The sequence below is a fragment of the Pipra filicauda genome, unplaced genomic scaffold, assembly GCF_003945595.2.
Source record: "Pipra filicauda isolate LSUMZ 115617 unplaced genomic scaffold, ASM394559v2 scaffold21_size4447388_pilon, whole genome shotgun sequence".
Lineage (NCBI taxonomy): Eukaryota > Metazoa > Chordata > Aves > Passeriformes > Pipridae > Pipra > Pipra filicauda.
In genome coordinates this window covers 785354-806373 of record NW_024104332.1, presented here as the reverse complement: position 1 = coordinate 806373, position 21020 = coordinate 785354, and the positions used below count along the sequence as shown (strand labels likewise).

The 21020-nt window shown below is 40.3% G+C and overlaps 1 protein-coding gene across 3 annotated transcripts in view; it reads left to right on the top strand.

Moving 5' to 3' along the window:
• The window catches only part of SPAG16 (sperm associated antigen 16), a 380760-nt gene that overhangs the window by 168753 nt on the left and 190987 nt on the right, over positions 1 to 21020 (top strand). For all 3 annotated transcript variants that reach the window (XM_027735649.2, XM_027735647.2, XM_039381322.1), the window contains exon 11: positions 8975 to 9118. In XM_027735649.2, the coding sequence (XP_027591450.1) occupies positions 8975 to 9118 (144 nt within the window). The remainder of the gene's footprint in view (positions 1 to 8974; positions 9119 to 21020) is intronic.

The following is a 21020-nucleotide window of genomic DNA, read 5'->3' as shown; positions in this document are numbered from 1 at the left end:
AGATCATCAGAGGAAGAACGTGATTCATAGCTATTGACTTTGCCTCTTAGTCCTAACTGTGAAGAAACTATTTATTTATGTAACTTTCTTCCCACAAGAGTTTCCATTAATTCTGTAGATGGAAGCATTTTTCAGCATTACCATAGTGAAATAAAGCACAGAGCATTATACCCACCCTTCGGTGCCTTCAGAAGGGAGAAAAAAACACTGGCAGGAAACTGACCTTGGAAGTTAATGCTTTGGTTTCTTATTAATTTAGAATTGTGAGTTGACCGTTTGATGCACTAATTGCAAATTATATTTTTAAATATTTTCCTTTATCAACCTTCATAATTTAACAGAATTTACCAAGTGGCAAGTTTCAAGTACTTTTTCTTCCAAACTCTTCTATACAACAACACTGCTCCTAATCGTCTGTGAAAAAGCTGCCATGCAACAGAAGTCTGGGAATTGCTAACAGTAATGATGATAACTAATTCAAACCAGGCCACAGGTAGAAGCTTTTGTGAAAGCAATCTGCATCTTTTCAAGCTGGTCAAGCTAGAATAGCCTTTTAGAAAAGCAGTTTGTCTTCCATTACAAAGGAAGACAAGCTATTATCTCCATACCCAACAAGTACCTAATACACAGGTCAAAAAACCAGGCAACAGTGATGTATTGAGTAGCACGGTTTTATGCACATTTCCCTGGATTGTCTTTCCCTTTGTTTCTCTGCCTGTGAAGTGGTTCCCAACCACGGGTGCTGTGTGAAATCCATTGCTGAGGTTTGCCCACGATCTGACCCTGGTTTTCTCTGCCGCTTCCCTGCTGCTCTGGAGAGCTGTCCCGTGAGCTGCAATCTCTTTCAGAATTGGCTTCAAGATGCTGCAGATCTAAGCTAATCCTGTTACAGTGCTATTTTGGATGCTGTAATTTAATACTTGCATGGGGCTGCCTTTCCCTAAAAGAAAGTGATGTAGCATATTTCATAAAGGAAGGGAGCAGAAGATGAGTACACGGTGCCGGGCAGTGTGAATCATGGTATAAATCATTTCAGGCGTGGCAGTACAGCTTTCGCTCCAGAGGGGAGATATTAGGAAAGGATGTCAATGTTTGAACTTTTTAATTGCATCTACTTGTTTGTTGCTACTTTCATTCTTTTTCTTTTTGGTTTAATTACTTCTCCCTAAAGTATGCTGGGTGCCTATTAAGTTGACTAAGCTTGAAAAATTGATTCAAATACATATTAAATAAGAGCTTGTGAGCTGCAGTCACAGGGAGCAACTCCTGAGTTAGTTGGTTTCTTTAATAGCACTCTCAGTCTTACCAAAAATACCCCAACTATTTGATCTGTTGTTCTATGCACAGCTTTGTCAGCATCTAAACTGTATGACAATTTAAATAAATTTAAAAATCAAGCCACCTTCCCCCCCTGGATTCTGCAGACTGAAGGTAAAGTGTGGTCTTCTCTGTGGAGGAAGGTGATGTGTTCCTTGCCTGCTGCTTTGGTTTAAGGCAGGTTAGAAACTTGCTGTTTCTGTAATGTGTAACAGCTGACATTATAGGCTAAGTGATTTTTTTTCTTTATCCATTAGTAATTATCAACAACCTTATAAGCAAAAGGAAGGAAGGAATAAGTAAAGATTCTCTAAGAAGTGATTTAGATTCATGCCCATTGTTATTTACAGGCACCCTAGATCAAAGGCTTAACCTTAGGTTGAAGAGGTTCACAGTACACGAAGCTACAACGACATAAACAATTTATTATATAGGTTCTAGAAAAATCCTCTTGCTCTGATCTGATTAAGGACTCTATCTTGAACAGGATTATGTATGTTTTTAAGTTAATATGTTGAGAAATCAGCAGGACTCCTGGCACTGCATAATTCAGGAATATGCATATATCTTCAAAGGACTGAGACCTCAGAAAACATGTGCAGATCAACAGGATAGTTTTTAATTTTTCTCCAGTTTGATCCAGGACCAAATTTTGTTGTTAAGAAGAAAACGATTTTATACTGGCACAGCATGTGCACAGTCAGTTCTAATGCAGTAAAACCTAGGCAGGTTACAACATTCAGTTAAAACAAATTAATGCATTTTGATAATTGCAGATGGAGTGGATAAAGAGAAAGTGATCAGAGAGCATCACAAAATGGACGTTCTTAATTTATCCCAACTGTGTCTGTATCAATGACTTATAGTGATGTGTTTAGTACACTTATTTGTTGTATGGAGTGTTCACTTCTCAAAGTTGTTTTTTGTTGAGAAGAAAGTTGGGTTTGCCAAGTTAGAAAATGTGTGAATTTATTCCACTTCACAGGAATAAATATGTTTGCTGCTGCTATACAGCTGAGAGTGAAGATTTTGTGTGCATGGTGACTAGAGTAAGTACATAAGCTCTCACTGTGAATTAGGAAGTTGCTCAGCCTTTAGAAATATGGGTTTAAGTTTCTGGAAGACTGTTTTCTAATTATTTTCTAAGGTGTACCAAGATCTACTGGGCGGTCTAGAAGGTTAACTTTAGGTATGTTGAGATCCAAGAAAGTTTTCTCCCTCCCAAATCCTGAGTCATAGGAGCTTGGGAAGCAGCCAGGAATTTCACTAGACAGGATAGAGATTTTTTAAGCATTGCTGTGAGATCTATCACTGACTTCCAGACAGGCATTTACATAAATGAAACAAAAGATATTAGCTTTGTGCTCTGAGTACTTCCCCCTACTTATGTTCTTTTTGTGGTTTTTTTTGCTTTATCCTTTTTTTGTTTGTTTTAGCTCTTACTTTCTCTTTTGAAAGCATTTTTCCCTCTTCCATTTTGTCATGAAAAGATAAATTTTAAGACCTTAAACAGGAATGCAAAGCTTCTCAGTTATGCTACCATTGCATAATAAAACCCTGAATTAAATGTCAGGGTTATAATTATTGCTAAAGAATGCTGGCAGGTACAGAGACTGGGTAACTCAAGCCAAGATATAAAAGGTGGTAGAAATGACTGTATTAGAGAGTTGATGTTACAAGAAGGCATGTTAGGATAAATTGTAGCAGGCAAAATAATTGATTAGGCTGTTGTGATGTGTTTAGTTTTAATTTATTGGTGGGTTAATGGTGGCTGAGGGCCATGTGCCCACCCAGCTGCTTGCTTGCTCCCATTCCTCAACAGGGCAAGAGGAGAAAACAGGCTGGGAAGGTTCACAGTTTGAGATAAAGGCCAATTACTGTTGTGGGCAAAACAGACTCAGCTTGGGGAAAAATAATTTCATTTATTGCCAATTAAAATGGATTTGGGAAGTCAGCAGTGGACGTGAAAGCAGCAGCTTTCCTTCCCCCAGCTCCGCTCCTGCGCTGCTGCCCCTTCACCCTCCCTGAGGGCCATGGCCAGTGCACAGCAGCTTCTCTCTGCTGCTCCTTCCTCCTCACACTTCAACCCTGCCCTGGAATGGCCTCTCCCCACAGCCACAGTCCCTCAGGAAAAGCCTGCTCCGCCATAGGCTCTCCATGGGCCACAATTCCCGTCAGGAAAACCCGCTCTGGTGTGCGCTGGCTGCAGGCGGTGCGGGAGCCCCATAGTGCTGAAGCAGGTTTTCCCTTCCCTTGGGGTTTCTCCTTTTTGCCCGTTTTTTGCCCTTTTTTTAGTGTGTTTACCCCGAGGCCCCTCAGTGCTGCTGAGTGGCTCTGCCATATCCCTGTGGGGCTGAGGGGGCACTGGCTGGGCGCGGCTGAGCCCCCTCCTGTCACTGCCCTCAGAATGCTGCTGTTTGCCTTGGTTTTCCTTGTTCTCGTCCACCACTTCTTAGGCAAGGAGGGACATAAGAGTTATTGCCCAAAGGTGTTGCAGACAGAGGGGTTAACTGTGTGGTTTCTGTTGTTCGCTTTCTGCTCTTGAAGAGAGGGGATTTTTGTGACTGCCGGCTGCCACCTCGGTCCATCGTGAGGTAAAAATCAGCCTTTCTTTGCTCTGATTTATTTTGTGTGGTTTTTACCTCTTTGTCTGTCATAACTTTAGAGCTTGACCCTGATTATGATTAGATCATGAAGCCTGGAGGTGGGGAAGCAGTGCCAGTCCCCTCAGGCAGCAGCCATTCCTGGGACCAGGCTGGATGGCGGCAGGTGTGTGGCAACTCAGAGGTGTTGGGAACACCTTTGTGGCAACTCAGAGATGTTCTCAAAGGTGGAAATTGTCGTTAGGTCGTGCAGTCCAGCCATCCCTTGTCACAGAAACTGTTCCTAACACCTTGGTTATGGTGTCCTTTGTCTCAGCACAACTGGCTGGTGTCCAGCAAAATCAGGGCTGGAATCATATTTTGGCTTTTAGAAATTCTTTATATTTTTAGGGCACAGTCCAGCAATATAACTAAGTATATGCTTGTGAACAATATCACTGATTTCAGTAGGGCTGTTGATGCCCTTGTATTTAGGCACGTATTTGTTCTTGTCTGAGGCTGTAACCATCCTCTACAGTTCAGTGCATGTTATATGCTTGCCACTAAACCTGCTCTGCTCTGCCATTCCAACACACCCAGAGAACCTGATGGCAGAGAAAGAAATATCAGTGATTTCCCAACAGTTTCCACTATAAAACTGAGATTTTCAGACATTTATAACTTCACCCAAATGTAACTGCTCAGTCCAAAATTTCCTGTGCTAGGTATGGTGAGCAAGGCTGAGTGTTTGTTTAAGAAAATGTTAGCTAAAATGTTTCTGTCACTAGGAAAAATGTGTTTGGGTTTTTTTTTTAATCTTGGAGGAACTCTGCTGCTCTCACATTTTGGAGCAAGAAATGCAGCAGAAGAGCTTTCTGGGCTGAAAGCAGCTACTGGCATTAACAACAGTCCTCTTTGCCAGTATCTGGAAATGCAAATAAATTTGATCAGATCATGAAGTTCTAAAAATTGTGTATCGCAAGCAATATTCAGTACAATGCTGTATTAGAATTTGGCAGCTAAATGCTGTCTATATTGAGAACATACTTCTCTGTGTAACTCCTATATGTGAAACCACAGAAAACTGGATTTTGTCCTTGTTTCTGCCACAGAGCAGTTGGTGAGGTTTGGATAAGTCACTTAAGAGTACTAAGTTGGTCATTAATTTTGCATGTTTCATTCTAAGAGTGCCTAATTTTGAGACTCTTCCGGTTAGTTTTTCATTTCTGGCCTCCTCCTGTTCCTGCAGTCTTCTGAGATCTGTAGGAAGGTAGTAAAAAAAGGCTGAATATGATTCTGTGAGACATTTTAGCCGGTAAAATAGTTTTTAAATTGGGAGGGGGTTGCCTTACTGTTCTGCTTCTGTGCAATGGGGTTTGGCTGCTGTTATACCTTAGGTTGAGGCGATGCTTTTATTGTTTTATAATTGTCCTTCACATACAAGCACCGTTAGTTTTGTGCATTGAATTAACCAGACTCAGTAGGAACATTGCTGTCTTAGGCCCTGAAGGGACATCAAGGCACCACCCAGCCCGTTTCTCATAACCATGATGGAAGTCATCTACCTGGATAATCTGTGGCAGGTGTGTGAGGGCTTCCAGAATGGGCTAATGATGGCACATGGCTGTTGGTTCCAGTGTTTCAGAAATCTTATTGCCAGGAGGCTTTCCTCGACACAGATGTGAGCTCTCCCCTGCCTCAGTGCAGTGTAGTGCTTGTATTAAACACACAGCTGAGGTTACCCAGGTGGCTTTGGGTTTAACACTTTTTGACCTGAAGGTTGATTTTATGTGTGTGAAATGGTCAAGTGTGGTACGTGCTGAGATTGAAAGTATTATGCATCTGAAGATACCGTATTTTTATTTATGGCTCAGTCAAAATAAATTAAAATAATCGATGATTGTTTTGAAAGCAAATTACTGGGAGTACTATATATCTACCATGGCAAGTACTGAAGAGATGAGAATATCTTATAATGCCAGAATGAGTTGTGTAAACATGGGTATTTATATACTCAACAGCAGCAAATCTCTGAGAGGGTTTTTTGTTGGGTTTGTTTTTTTCTTGGCTGAGTCTCCACTGATCCCACTTTATCCCAAAGGAGAAGGAGGAGAAAACTAATGTTCCTATCACACATGTTCCTTTATTGATTTCCGTTCCAATCTACCCGAAGTCTTCTGTGCTGGAAATAATTAGACCCTGTGAACAGAGATGAAGCAAAAATCTATACAATGCTGGATTGCCAGAAATGAAGACAAGGGTGCCTAATTAATGTTGCATATAGAATGCCTTTTGGATGAATGGGCTTCCCTTTCTCAGAAGCAGCTCAACAGCAGTCATGTCACAAATTTGCTGTTAATTAAATGGTGTTCACTGTGTGCCTGTAAAAATGGCATGGAGGAAAAAAAAACATTGGACGGCAGCAGCATTTTACAAGAGCTCTCCAATTAAAAGAAAAGCCTGTGGAAAACAAATTTGCAGGCTTCATGCTGACGGCAAGATATTTTCACCCATATGAAATTCACTTTATGGATTGTTCAAAGCTCTTTAGGAATGTGTAGTCACTGAAGAAGTTTGAACTTCAAAAATTGGACTGAAAGTGTGTTGGGAGGGTTAAGGATAGGGAAAATGTTCCTGGGAGCTGAGGCAGGATGGATGACAGCACAGCTCCCATCCTTAGGCAGCTGCAGCCTGGCCAGTGGGTAAGGACTGTTCACAAGGTGAGTCAGGGGCTGGAGGAAGCCACTAGGTTAACTTTTCTTTGCATGAGAGGTGAACTGAAGGTGATCTAAGTTAGATGGTATAGTGCACCTTGGGAACTGAGAAGGCAGATGTTTAGGAAGAGTTTAAGAGAGCTGATGGAAAGTCTTCACAACACAGATGCACTTCACTAAAAGCAGAAATACCTGGGGGAAAAACCGGAAGGTACCTGAAGCAGATTAAGAGAAGAATGTAGAAAAAGCTGGACCCATATGACTCTGTCCACTTGTCTGTTTTCTCCAAATAACACAATTTTAAAGTTAATCCCAAACTGGAAAAGTCCAGCCTTGCAACTGCATCACAGACAGGCCTGAGTCATCGACTGAGCTTCCTTCAGTGGCACGTGCTGTCAGTGGTTTTGCAGTGGCATCCTTTTCTCCCTCCCTGGTCTTCCTGAATCCACTCGTGCTTCTTTTTCCCTTGCCATTGCCTTGCTACACCCAGAGGAGCTGCTGGCAAGAAGCAGGGACTCCTGCACTGGTCTTGCTTCTGGACAGTGCATGGCAGGTGAGGAAGGACCTTTGTTCCAGGGGCTGAGGAAAGAGAGTGTGTGGAGCAGCCCTGGTGGATTGTTGTTTATAGTTATTACTCTGCTCATCTTCTTGTGAAGTTGGTCTCCTTTTAGTGGTGGCCAGGGTAGCAATGCCACGTGCCTGTGCCTGCTGCAGAAAGCAGCAGTGGGATGGTGGGGGCTTCAGAGGTTTCCAGTAGCACAGGGATTTTGGGACAGCTGTTCTCCTGTAGTTTGCAGGCCACTGGTGCCTTCTTGCAGCCTTTAATTCTCTCCTTTTATCTTTATTCCCTCTTTGCTCTTCTAGATATCTGTTGTGGCCCATCTAAGTGATACAAGTGCTTTCTGTGCGTCTCTGGAGAATTTAAATAGCATCATTCCCTCCTTCCTTTTTCCCCCTATAAATGCAAAGGGAGTTTATCCTCTTTGGGCAAAGATAGAAAACATTGCTTTTTCTCTCTGAGAAACTAGAGAATGAGTAAAACCCAGGCTCCTCAGTCAAGAATATAAATTCATCTGGTGAATCTGTAAGAATCTTCCTAGACTAGACCTTAAACTACAAGAATAGATGTGTTTTCTGATGAAAATCTAGTTCACATAAAATGTGTTTTTAGCATGGATTTGAGAGAGGTAATTATTTTTTCCCAGTATAGTAGAAGCTGTGGTTCTGGCTTAGGAATTTTATGAAATAATTTGAGTGCAGGAGAAAGGTACTAGTAAGAAAGAGATTTTTACAATAGCGTACCTTCTAAGTCCTCTCTTTTCTTCCCATTTGGGTGCTTAGCATCATCTCCCTCTACTCTTATTCTGTTTTAAGAAGCATTTTTCTGTCCAAGCTGTCGGCTCTGATGCACAACTAAAATAGGTGCACATGAAGGTTATGATTCCTCTTCCCATTGTTGCATTTTGATTCCAAACTCCAGATTTAATCTATTTAAATAATCTACTCGTGGGACTAAAGTCAACTACTAGAACTTTTTGATGTTCAACAAATATTAAGGCTTTACAATTATTTGAATCAAATAACCAAATCCATATGAAATACACTACTTTTTATCTTTCCAACAGATTGATTTTCTTCCCTGGATCCATTTTAAGCTGCACTACAGTTGATAAATCAAAAATAAACTGAGTTTTTAGTACAGGGGTGTGTTAAGTGTATGATTTCCACTACATCGCAGCGTGCTACATATTAAAAAGTGAAAACATGTAACACATTTTGACTACAGAATTGAAATGGATTTTCAGACCTAGTCCCAGTGAATAGGTGCTGAAGTGATGGCAATGACTGTAGCTCCTGGACTGTAATTATCATTTGAGTTATTTCCCAGTGCTAGGAGACTTCACAGCTGTGGACACAGTGGTGGGGGGTGGAGGAAGAAAAGGCAGCAGGCTGAGATGGCAATGCTTTCTGAAGTTATTTTGGGTGTAGGAAGTGATTAGTGTTGGTACAGCTTGCTCCTGTGTTACCCTTGTTGCACATTTGTAAGAACATATCCTCACAAGGTATTTTAAAGCCTTTTTGAGCGTTTTAATTAATTGGAACTGCAAAAAAGTGTGAAAACAATTCTGGTTTCACAGAAGTCAGTCCTGTTTTGTTGTTTTCTTCAGTAGCAGTAGAAGCTCATCTCCAGAGCATGTATTTTAAATTCTTAGGAGCATAGAAAGCATCACTGCCTGTTCAGTCCGTCTGGAATCCGAGTTCTCGCTGGCTGTTGCCCTGAGCTGATGGATCTCACTGCAGTGTATTTCCCATAAAATGAAATGGAGTCAGACCATAACCTGCTTTTCTCTTCTCCTGCAGCTTGGCTTTACATCCCCGAAAAGACATCGTAGTGACTGGCAGCGATGACCACCTCTGGAAGATGTGGGCTCTGCCTGACGGGAACCTCCTCATGACAGGCGAAGGTCACACTGACTGGCTCTCGGGCTGCTGCTTCCGTCCAAGGTCAGTGCAGGCAGGGCCCTGGAGCAGCACTGATCCCTCCTGGGGAGTCCTTGTTTGCTCTCTCTCTGTTCACTGGCCTGCTCTGACGCCTTTCTGTTCTCAGGGTAGCCCAGCACTCTCTGCTGAATTTCCAAACATGTAGATAAATGTTCCTCTGGCTTTCGGTGTGTTGACTTAAGATTGATTGCTTTTAGTATTTTGTACATCTTAAACTCTGTCCACGTGCCAGTGCATGTTACAAGGAGTAGTAAGCTCTTTAGCTCTTGCTGTATTCATTTTCTCCATATTCATGCACTATGGCAAACACAGTTCTGCTGTTAATAATACAGAAAAGTTATGTCTTGTACTAGGCATTATTTGTCATATGACTAAGAGTATTCGAGTTTACCTAGAAAATAAGAATATGAGCTTTCCTGCTCTTTCATCATATGGATCTGAAGCTGAATTAATAAATGAAAGTGAACACTGAAAATAAAAATTAAATATTTAAGTTACAAGGGTCATGGAAATAGGGCAAACATGAAGTCCATTTTTTTGGTCTTTTCTGTTGAAAAATAGAACTCCATTTTACTGTCAAAACAAAAGTCCATTTGATAAGACTGAGCTTCTACATATTGAAATTATTTTGCATGAGATTTGTGAGGCTGCAGTTAAAATAGAGTTCTTTGCTGTTAAAATAATAACGGTCTACCAGGCTATTCACCTGAGGTTCAGTTGTAAAAGGAGCATTACTAAGCTTTCAACCTTGTGTTTTCATGGTGTTTATTTTATGAAGCAATATTAGCTCTTTCCTTCATGAGGAGGAAATATATCGTATTTAATTTCATGGTTCCTCCTGATTTCTGAGTTTGTAATGAGATAGCAAAGGCACACAAATCTTCTAAACACAAGAAAATCCCCTCCCTCTTTTCAAAACCTCAAGAACATGGAGTCATGCTTTCTGGAATAAATTAAAAATGCACTTACTCCTATGAAACATAGGCTTTTTCTTAAGATGCTTGTGTTTTTTCACAGTGTTCTCTTTTTCATGTATATATCCTTATAAGTAATTATATATATTTAAAAGAAGAGAATAATATTTAACTTAAATAACTGCACAGAATACAGGAGGAGAGAAGTAGAAGGCTCAGCTTCTTATTTTAACATGGTAGGAAAATTTTTCTATTAGTGAATGACAGATTTCAAAGAGTTTGTGAGCATGCTGGACATCCTAAGTTTAAACTTGAAGATAAACAGAATGCTGCCTTACCTCTTACCTGTTATGAATATAAAACTTATCACAGGGAAAGAAAGGGAAATACAATTAGAAGAGCATGTTATCATTTATAAAGCTGCTGGGCATGCTAATCAGATTTCGATAATGCATTGTTACCATGACACCCGCTGACTCAGAGACTCAAAACTATTTTCTCATTAGTCTTTGACCAGAATACAGTTCTTTCAATAGGCCTTCCTATTTCTCATTCAATTATTGAAATTAAAATGAGTTGAGGTACATCATTATTCTCTTGCAGTATGAATTGACTCCTGCTGAATGCTCTGGAGTGATTCAGAATTATTGCTGTTAAAATATTGTCTTCTGTTACTGCATAAAATATATATAATGCGACAGAATACATTTAATCTTTTTTTTTTTTTTAATAGGGGACTTCTATATATCAGTATTTTCTGGAAGTAAAACCAATTAAGTTAAAATTAAAAGTTCTAATAGATTTTTTTTTCCTGGAATCAAATGTAGTTAACCTCCAGTTTTGTTACCGTTTTACAGATTTAAAATTACTTTTCATCCAAAAGTGGAAAAGAGAAACATTTTTGAGCCACTGGGCTATTACATCATGATCTAGGTAGAACTCCCACACTTCTGCAGTCTTTCCTTCTTGTCCTCTGTTAGATCATTTCTCCTCTCTCTCTGTAAGATCAGGTTTAGGACAATCTCCATCTCTGGTCTGAGAAGTATTCAGCGTGCAGCCACAAGTCTGCTTTGAGATCATCTTTGTACAGCATCACGAGAATCCACACACTGGCACCCAGTCACTAATGACTTGAGGAGAAACAAATCTAGAGCTATGATGGGAATTCAACTGGTGCTTCTGCACATACAAATTACTTAAATCCTGGGAATCTGGTTTTTATATGCTCACAGTGTATTCTTACTTGAGCAAGGGTCTTTCCCGTGGATGTCTGTGTAGCACCACTGTGTACTTAGGAGTAAAGCTGCAAGTCTCCCTGGTAACTGTGAAGATAGATAAAGTTGAAGCTAAAGTGGTGTTGGGTTTATGTATCCTCAGCATCTCCAAGAGCCATGAGAGAATGGTGGTAGTAGAAACCAGCGATGACAAGGTGAAGGGATGTTTTAGGCCCTGGACCTTTCCCATTGATTGGTACATTATAGTGATGAGGATTGACATTGGTTGGATGGAGGAGTCTCTTTTTCCTCCCCACCCTGCTGACACTGTTCTTCATTGCACAGTTATTTATTCTGCACAGCACCTCTCCTTCCCGACTGCTGAAGGCAGGGTGAGGTGAGGGTGCCTGGTTTGCTGCAGCTCCAGAGGCTGGCGCTGTGTCCTGTCTTCCAACACACCCAGCGCTCCCGGCTCGGTGCAGAGGGGCTCAGTTCCCCCCAGGACAAGAGATGAAGGGCAGCAGGCTGGCTTTGTGCATGTGAGGAGAGCAGAACAGTGGTGTTGTGATGCTCTGTGCACATCTGAGAGTAGGATTTTGCCTTAAGCTTTTAAAATAAAAGTAAAACTTCAAAGAGGTCCCATCATCTACAGCATGTGGCAGCTGGGAGGAGGGAGGAGAACAGGGCTCCCTTCTTTGAAGCTCAGGTGACAACTGGTCAGACTTCAAAAACAAACAATGTCTCTGCTCCAGTCTGGCTGAATAGTGCTTTGCAGATGAATTAGCCCTTCCAAGTTCCTGTCACTGTTGGAAAATTCAATATTTTCCAGCTTACCTTTAATATATATGAAGGAGTGAAGGAGTCACGATGACTCCTGCCACAGTCGTACACAGAGGCTTTGTGTTAGGAATCTAGAGGGCTGGAGAAGAGCAGTGTAGTGCACCTGTGGATGCCAGGTGACTCAAGTATTTGAAATAGCAGACAAAAAAAATCTGCATCTTCTGCCAGTTTCTAGAATAAGCTGAGGATGTTAATGCTGCACCTTCAAGAACCACACTCTAATTACACTGATGTCTCATGGCATGTACTAGATTTATTTATCTGTATTACTGACCTTCCTGGGTGGCTAAAGTATCAAGCTCTGCAACATAGCAGAGGTGTGTGTTAATGACTGATAAATCCCAGTGAGCAGTAAAATACTGTATTCTTGCCCTGCATGTGGGCTGGTACAATATGTAATGTCCTTAATATATTCATAAATATTAATCAAGTCAACTCTTCTAAAATGTTTGTACCCCTTTTCATGCAGACATTGTTTGGGTCAGTGGAATACAATGAATTTCTGAACTGAAAAGAAGTACAAACTGTAGGTTCTTAAAGCTATTTAAAACTTGCACTGAAAGTTGTCAAATTGTGAACTCCTTGTTATGTCCTGTTGACCTAAGACCATTCTTGCTGTTGCTATTGCAATTCTCACAGTTACTGAGGAAAGAAATCAAGACAGCTATCAATTTGTTTAATATTATATAAAAATTACCACAGCAGTTACCTTCAGTGGATTTTCCATACATTCTGTTGCTGTTGGAAAACTGAAGGTCCATGTTGTTTCCTCAGTAATTTGTAAAATAAAAAAGATGGTAAGTGCATTAATGCATCAAACATCAAAATAAAGGTAGGTAATGTTTTGATATCCTAGAAAAAGGTTCCAATGAGGAGATGCAAGAGAAAGATGAGGTGCTGGGCTGAAAGAACAACCCCTTTGTGTCAGAACAGAGGCAGCCCTGGGTCATATTTCTCAAAGGTGAAGAAGGTGATGTTACTCAGATGAAAATCTGTGCGTGGCTAGAGGAGAAAGACAACCTTGTAGAGAGAGAGTGCAGAAGGAATTAGCAGAATATACTGAGGATGGATGTGACAAATGGGAGGGGCTTGAACGAACTGAGGAGGGAACAGCAACTCCGTGTGGGCTTAAATTGACAACAAGAAGCTTTTCGGGGGATTCTGTAGCACATGGGAGCAGGCTGTGGAGGGGCGGTGATGTTGGTGCTTCCTGAGTGACTGGGGTTGATGAGCAGTGAGCAGTGCAACATTTATGAACGTTTGGTGTGCAGAAAGCTCTGAGCAACTGCCTCTAAAACCAAGGTCTCTTTGAGCACGAAGTCACTGCTGAACTTCTATCACCCAGCACTTTGGCAGCCCTGAGTGCTGGAGTTTGCTCTTGACTTCACCCTGTGTTTCTAGTGGAAATTTAAGGGTTGAGATAGGGAACACAGGATACAATTTGGAAAATGCAGCTGGGTGCTCAGAACCTCTTCCCTGCTTGAAATCTGCAATGCTGTGGGTGACTGAGCACTGAGGTGGCCTCTCAAAACTAAGTGTTGCTGGCAATCCAGAGAAGGGGGTCAGAGTAATAATGTTTGCTCAAAGTTTTTAAGAGCAGTGACTGATAAATAGGAAAATGTGTAAGATTCTATCAGAGTGCAAATGATCTTCTCATTCTGTAATAACTTGTAAAAAAAGTCTTTATAAAATCTTTTTAAAAAGCAAATTCCTGAGCAGAACTGAAGTCAGAATAAACTTTGAAATGGAAATGAATTCTTGCTTAGTTAAGTCCCTGATTTTGGTTTTTTACATGATTTTAATTTTTTTTATCTTATCATCATTTGTTAAACTATCCAAAGATGAATTTCAGTGTGAAAAAAGGATAGACTGCAAAGCCAGACAGAACAGTAATTGAGGAGGGGAGAGAGAGTGTGGAGAAAGCTCTGAGGAGTGATGGGAGCGAGGGGCAAAATTAAGAAGGGAGAGGCAGGCTGGGTTTCCATGATCAGATGTGGAGAGGTAACAGGCACAACCTGACACTGCTCCTTGCTCACTGCATCTCAGAGGATTTTATGCTTGGAGGAGAGAAACACTGAGGAGCAAAAATCAGACTTGACAGCTTGGCAGGTACAAGTACAGTTTCAGAATTTCACAGTGGACACACTTTTGTAGTTTGAGAGCCCGGAGTGCTTTGATTATCAAGTTGAATTACAAGAAGGGAGTGTGCCTCTCTGTTCTTCCATCACCTCTGCAGCTCTTGGCTCCCTACAGACTGCACTGGTGAGGAGGGTCCCATCACTGGGGGGTGTTTATGCATCTTTTTGACAGTCATAATGTTCTCAGATACCAGTGTGTGGTGAGAAACATCTGCAGGGTATGAAGAGAGTCAAACAGGAAATCTGATACTAAAGATAAAAGACTGCTTTCTTCTTAGTTACATATTGCAAATAGTATTTTTAAATAACTAAAGTGGTACATGGCCCATGAAGCCTGGGCAAATGAAAAGCACTTCATGACGTATTGAGAGGAGTAGGTTCTTTAGTCACAGTAACGGGATAATTTAAAGAATTCTACTGACTTCAAATATATTCCCCTCATACTTTAATAATTCCTAGTGCCAGGCTTAGATTCATTTTTATTTCAATGAGAAGAAACAGGAATTATCTACTATGCCGTTTTGTTTAATGTACTGACTTCCAAGTTTTGATGCTGTACTTATTTGGTGAAACTAGGGAGACTTCCAGAACAAACAGTTACTGCTTAAGTTATGATTCCAGGATCTACAAAATGTTGCTACAATCTAATGTTTGTTTGCTTTAGTTAAATGCAGCAACATTTATCTGTATGGAACTGTAATTTAACATTAAGCCGTGGGATTTGACTATGCTACTGCAGGATCTTTCTTATTAGAGACTTCACGTACGCTTTGGGGCTCTGCTAAAAATCTGTCAATGGGAAGAAGTGAAGGTTTGGAGTCAGTGATTTTAAGGTGGTGTTGTGTTTTGTTGCCACCCATCCCTTAGAGCCCCTGCCCAGGCTGGGTTAGCAGTCACACCAGCTGCTGTGCACACCTGGGAGCCAAGGGAGGGAAACATGAGCCTTCACCCTCCTGTCTGACCACTGAGCCAACCAGACTTATGGCCCTCTCAGTGAAAGGATCATGAAGATTCCCATGAATAAAAGGTCCATGGACACTGAGCTTCAGAACACTTTTTCTGCTGGTTTTTGAGTGATAAGTGGTGAATTTCACATTGTACATTAAACAAGGCTGGAACTTGAAAACCACTACACTCTAAGCATTAACATAAGGAACAGTTGTAAAACTCATGTTAATCACAAAGGTCTCCATGGGCTATCAGTGGAACAGAATTATTTTGATTTGTGCCTTGAAATAGAGACTTTAAAACCTAATTCAGGGCTCGCTGCAGAGACAGGTGGGTTTTATACTACTGACAGTTATTAAAGAAATGTGAAATAGTCTGTACATTTTACTTAGGACTTTTGAGCACCTATTTAATGAAAAGGCATAATGATTTAATTTTTTAGAGACTCTTGAATTCTTTTCTAGTTCAACAAAGTCTTTAGTTACCAGATCACATATTAAATTTACCAGTGGTTAGAAATGTCTTTTGAGTGGCATGATTAATTTTCAGTCACCTAACTGGCTTTATGTAACACATCCTATTTAGCAGATGAGGCATTTTTTAAGGTATTTTGTCAAACTGAGCCAACACAGGAATCCAAAGAAAAAAAAAAGTTGTATTCATTTGTTCTGCAAAGAAAAAACTATTTCAGAAGTCTTTCAGGCAGTTCCCCAGTGCAGGGTATTCACCGGGTGCTCGATGTTTTCAAGTACAGCAAAATTTTAATTTCAAAAGTAGCTTTGTTTGTTTCAAAATCTTTGATAAGCCTCATACTTTTTATACAAGGAAACAGTGTTCTCATAACATCATTCTCTCTCTAACCTACAAAGCCTACTATTTTTACCTCAAAAACATGTTTGGGTGGGCATTAGATTTCCTTTGGGATTCTCAATCTCATTATTTTTATCAATAAAAAGCCTCTGCTGGACAAAGGAATAAATCACATATAAATGAAATATGAGAGATTACATGGGAAGCTCAGCTTTTGCTTAGTCTAATCCAATATCTTTGGCCAAATGTCTCAATGTCAAAGGCTTTATAAAGTATTCTACAGGATCAGTCTGGCAAAGAGAAATCAATAACCAGGTAATGGATTTGATTAAAATTTTTCCCCTTCCACCCACACCCACAAGCCAAATGTTTCTACCCATACTAATCTCTTCTGGCTCGTGTAACTCCTGGTTACTCTCTGTGGGGTTTTGAGATGTATATATGTACATAAAGTATGTTATATATAGTTTCAGAGAGCTGTGTTAACTACTGGTGAGTATCTATTTCAAGAAAAAGCAGTGTTTGTACCTCATTTTCATTTTCTTCAGAGAGCTCAGTTCTGCAATGTGCTTTTGGAAAATATGGGCTGATAATTACAGCTTTACTACATATTTAGATCCTGATTTGCTCTTCAGAAATTGCCTTTTTTCTGCCACTCCTGCCATGCCGAGGAGCATTTCCTTACGCAGGTCAGGGGTCCCGGCTGATGTCCAAACTTGTGGAGATATTCTTTGTTGCCAAATCATCAGGTGTCTCCTTTACCCCAGTCCTTCTCATCTTCTGACTTTGAGGTGGTTGTATTGGCAGCCCAGCTGCCACCTGGAAGGTTTGACTTCAGAAACATTAATAGGCCATTAGTGGATCTTACCTCTCCTTTACAGAAGTAGGTTTCCAAATCAATAGAAAGACCAAAATAACGTTACCATTTTATGGATTTTGAAGTTGAGTCACAGGTGCTTTAATTACCAAAATGTATTTTGACTTTGCATCACTTTTTCTGTTTTTAAATATATCCTTCAATTACCAGAACTGCCCTTGAAATCCATTCAAAACTGGAAATGCTCTTCAGGACAAAATGCACGTTCTTTCCTTTATGTCTGGAACCTTAAGAGTCTATCATTATATTGATTTTAAAAAGCAAACAGTCTGCAGTTCCATAGTGTGGTTACTGAATAGGCTCCACTTTTCATCCAGAATGACCAGGCTTTAATGAAAAACTACCTTTGGCTTCTGTTTCTTGGTTGGTGGCAATACCGACCACTCCGAGTCAGTGATTCACTAATAATATCTCCATTACAATAATTCAGAGAGCGGCAGGAGAGAGAAGTGCTGAGGGCACTTATGGAGAGGAAACGGGCTGGCAGAAGCAGCAATGCTCCTATTGAGCGATTCAAATGTATATTTGAAATAATTACAGGAAAAATACACATTGTAATAAAATGCTGCCCTTTGATGAAGCTGCACTGTGGTTTCACAGGTGGCTTTACACACTTGTTGAATTTCAAAAAGACCTCAGTCTTCACACCCACAGTGTGCGACCTTGGATACATTGGAACTCCAAGTGGGAATAAAAAGTTAGCTAGTCTTTGTATAGTACTATTTAATTTATTATTTAACTACCTTATCTTCATGATTTATCGTTTCGATTTTATGCTTGTCCACAAAGTAAATAGTTTTCAAATGTACTGAATGCTTTGCTTACGTAGAAATTATCTTATTTTTCTTAAGTGTTTGTCTTGTGTGCTACATTCTGATCATTTGAATTTTAGACCTGACAATAGCCATGTTTAATACTGGGATCTTTAAACCAAGCTATTATTAGTTGAAAAGATACTGTGATTATCAGTTTCACAAAACAGGTGTCAAGTTAATCTTTCTCTTGATGACAAAACTTTATTCAATTATTCAAATTCAGTAATATTTTGATGTGATTGTTTTGACTTAGAAATTAGGAGGAAACTTTCTGATCAGCTGTGTGGGTAATTAGATCTGGTGTTTACGTGAAAGAAAGTAATTTGTGACAACCACTTTGATAGAGGAATATGCAGTTGAAATCTCTTTATAGAGTACCAATAAAATGGGATACTTCTAAACCTATTAGTTCAGCTTCAGTGAAGCCATGAATATGTTCTGTGAAAGTTTTGCAGAAATCTGCCTGCTCTACAAGGAGTTCTTGGTTCCTTTTCCTGCACATCTCCCTGATTTTCCATTTCTGCAGCTCCCACTGCAGCTCCTGCCTGGGAGTCACCAGAAGCAATTCAGTTTTGCTGATTATTTATTTAGGTTATGAGAAAAAAAATATTTTTCACTGTGTTGGTTCAGATTTTGAGTAGTTTAGGTTTTCTTCTGGCTTCATCAGCACACTGGTTTGAGGGTGGGGAGCTGGAATTGCAGAGAGCTGTCTGCCTCCCTGGGCTGGTGAGTCTCAGTTCCACTGCTCTGATCCTGAACGTGTTGCTGTCATTCTGCTCAGAGTCGTTATACACGTCAAAACATCTCTCCTAATAGAATCTCTCATGTTATGTCTCTCTGAGTGCAATTATAATCTTGATGCCTTTAACATCCTTGGTTCATTATTGCTTTCCTCTGTGCAATAAAGGCAATTGTATTTTCCCTCAAGTCTGCTGCAAGGGTTCTAGTGGAGTGGCTAAGGAGATATCCATGTTTGTTATATTGTTAAAATGAGTCCTTCCTAAAGTGCAGCTGTTAAAATAACAAACATTAGTGTTAGAGTTGACTAGAGAATGGCAATTCAATTGAGGCAATATCTAAGATATTTGAATTGGAAATAAACCCCAAATATTTAGAGTGCTTACAAAATTTTGTCTTGAGTGCAAGCTCCAGATATGAATTGCACAGCCATTTATATGTTGTATTTCTGTGTTTCCCCTCAAGCTGTGTGGTTGCAGTAATTTGGATAAGTTTGGGTACAAGACAGTTGCAGTAGCACAAGTAATGGGGGAAGTTGCCTGACTGAGCATCAGGACCTGTTTGTCTGTTGAAGGAGGCGGGTGTGGAACCAAGTTCTTAGCTTGTGGTAGTTGTTTTCTGTGCATTTGAGGAGTGTGTGTATAAAACAAATGGGGAAGACAGAGAGAAGGCCACAGTTTAGATCAGCCTTGAGAACTGTCAGGTTTGAGGCTTTCAGGTTTCCTGGTTTTCCCCCCTCTCTTGAGCAGTCGGGTGTTGGGCTGCATGGCCGTGTGAATCAACATTGAGCTTTCATGCAAAGCTTTTCACAGAAAGGGTGAAAGATGATATTCATTTTGGTATCCTGATTTTTTTTGTACTGACCCAGGACTGCTCATGTTCAACATTTCTATTCCTCCTCCACTCTGGGACTTGTTATCGATCACTGTTTCCATTAACTAATTCCCTGCTTTTGAGTTATGTTCCTGTATCCCTAGGGCATGGCTCTGTAAGACCATCATTTGCCCCAAATGATGATCTTACAAACACTAGGCTAGTGCACTGTCCTGTGTGCTTTCTTGGGCTACACTGTCAAGATCATTACACAGTGTGAGTTAAATATTCTTCCAAGTGCCTGGGAAACGTTCAAATCCCAGTGCAGAACTTTCCACAGGCTGTGAAATCTCTGTGCACTCACTGAACTCTCTCTGCATATGAATATGCAGCTTAAAAATGATGCTTTGTACAAACATGCAAATGGGATTAATGACTGTGGTTCATTACTGGCTATTGGTTGCAATTAGGCATCACTGGACCACCATTCGGGGATGATAATGGATTTGAAACGACTTATCCACCACTTTGCATTTCAGAGGAACTGTGACACTGGATTATTGTTGTTAATATAGGTCATAAATCTGTTCTGTACATGGAATTCATGTGTCTGAACTCCTTCCAAACTACATTTTTCCCTACTTCAACAGCCCTTCATTAAAATTTGAGGGTTTGGAGTCATTCCAATGGAGGAAAAATGACCCGTGCTGGATGGGATGGGTGTTGAGATGAAGTATCACACAGTAATAGCACACTGTTTAATGTATGTTATGGGTATTGATTGGTAGTGTGCGTGATTTTATGTGGGCTAAATACATTATTTTAAAAATATAATAGTGTATAGGAAGACTTTAACTTCCATTGGCATTGTTTGAGGGAGAGTATTGGAATGGTACAGAATAGATGCCATTTCCAGAAAATATGGTAGTTTTGCAATGTTTTCTCATTATATCTGATTTCAGGTAAAAAATTATTTCTCATGAAGTTAATGGAGGACAATTTACTTGGCAGTATCATACAGGATGGTGGCACAACTGGACCCAGAAACACATTCAGCATAAGCAGCTTTCATAATTGTTGGAGGTATCACTGGCCAGGCTCCCGTGAGCTTCCTGCTTCAAACTGGATGCCAGGATGCTCCTAGCCCAGGCTAAATGGGTGTATAATTTTGTCATGGGATGCTGGACATGCACTGGCAGAAAGCTTTTAGAAAAGGCATCATATTTTTTTAATTAAAAAAATTTTTAAAAAGGTAATAATTCATTGCTCTCTCAATCTTATCTATAGTGCCTGCTGTCCTGCTGACATGCATTTTGCTACATCTAATCTCCAAGTATTGTAACTAGTTTATCTTTTTCTTTTAATTTTTATTCCTTACCTGGTACACTTCCAAAGCCTCCTAAAAGGCAATTTTACGTGTACTAAAAACTACCTTCTACCAGGTGCCTAAATGATTTTAGAATCTCATTTAACTACTTCTAATTACATTACATGATGGCAGCTAACCCATTTTTTATACATTCAAGAGACTGGCCTGCAGTGACTGGTAACACACTCTGTTTTTGGGGGGAGTACCAAGCTAATCTTAGAAGGGTGTTGGTTTTGAATGGGACAGGCCTGACTGTGCTCGGTATGGTTTGTAACCTCCATTGGGGCCATCCTTGTGGAAACAAAAGATCATTATGATGATCCTGAATGTAGAACTACAAACTGTGTTTAGAGTGGGCCAAAACCTTGGAAAAAAATGGATATTTGTGCGCTGGGACAGAGATGAGCAGGTAAGAGAAGTGGGAAGGGC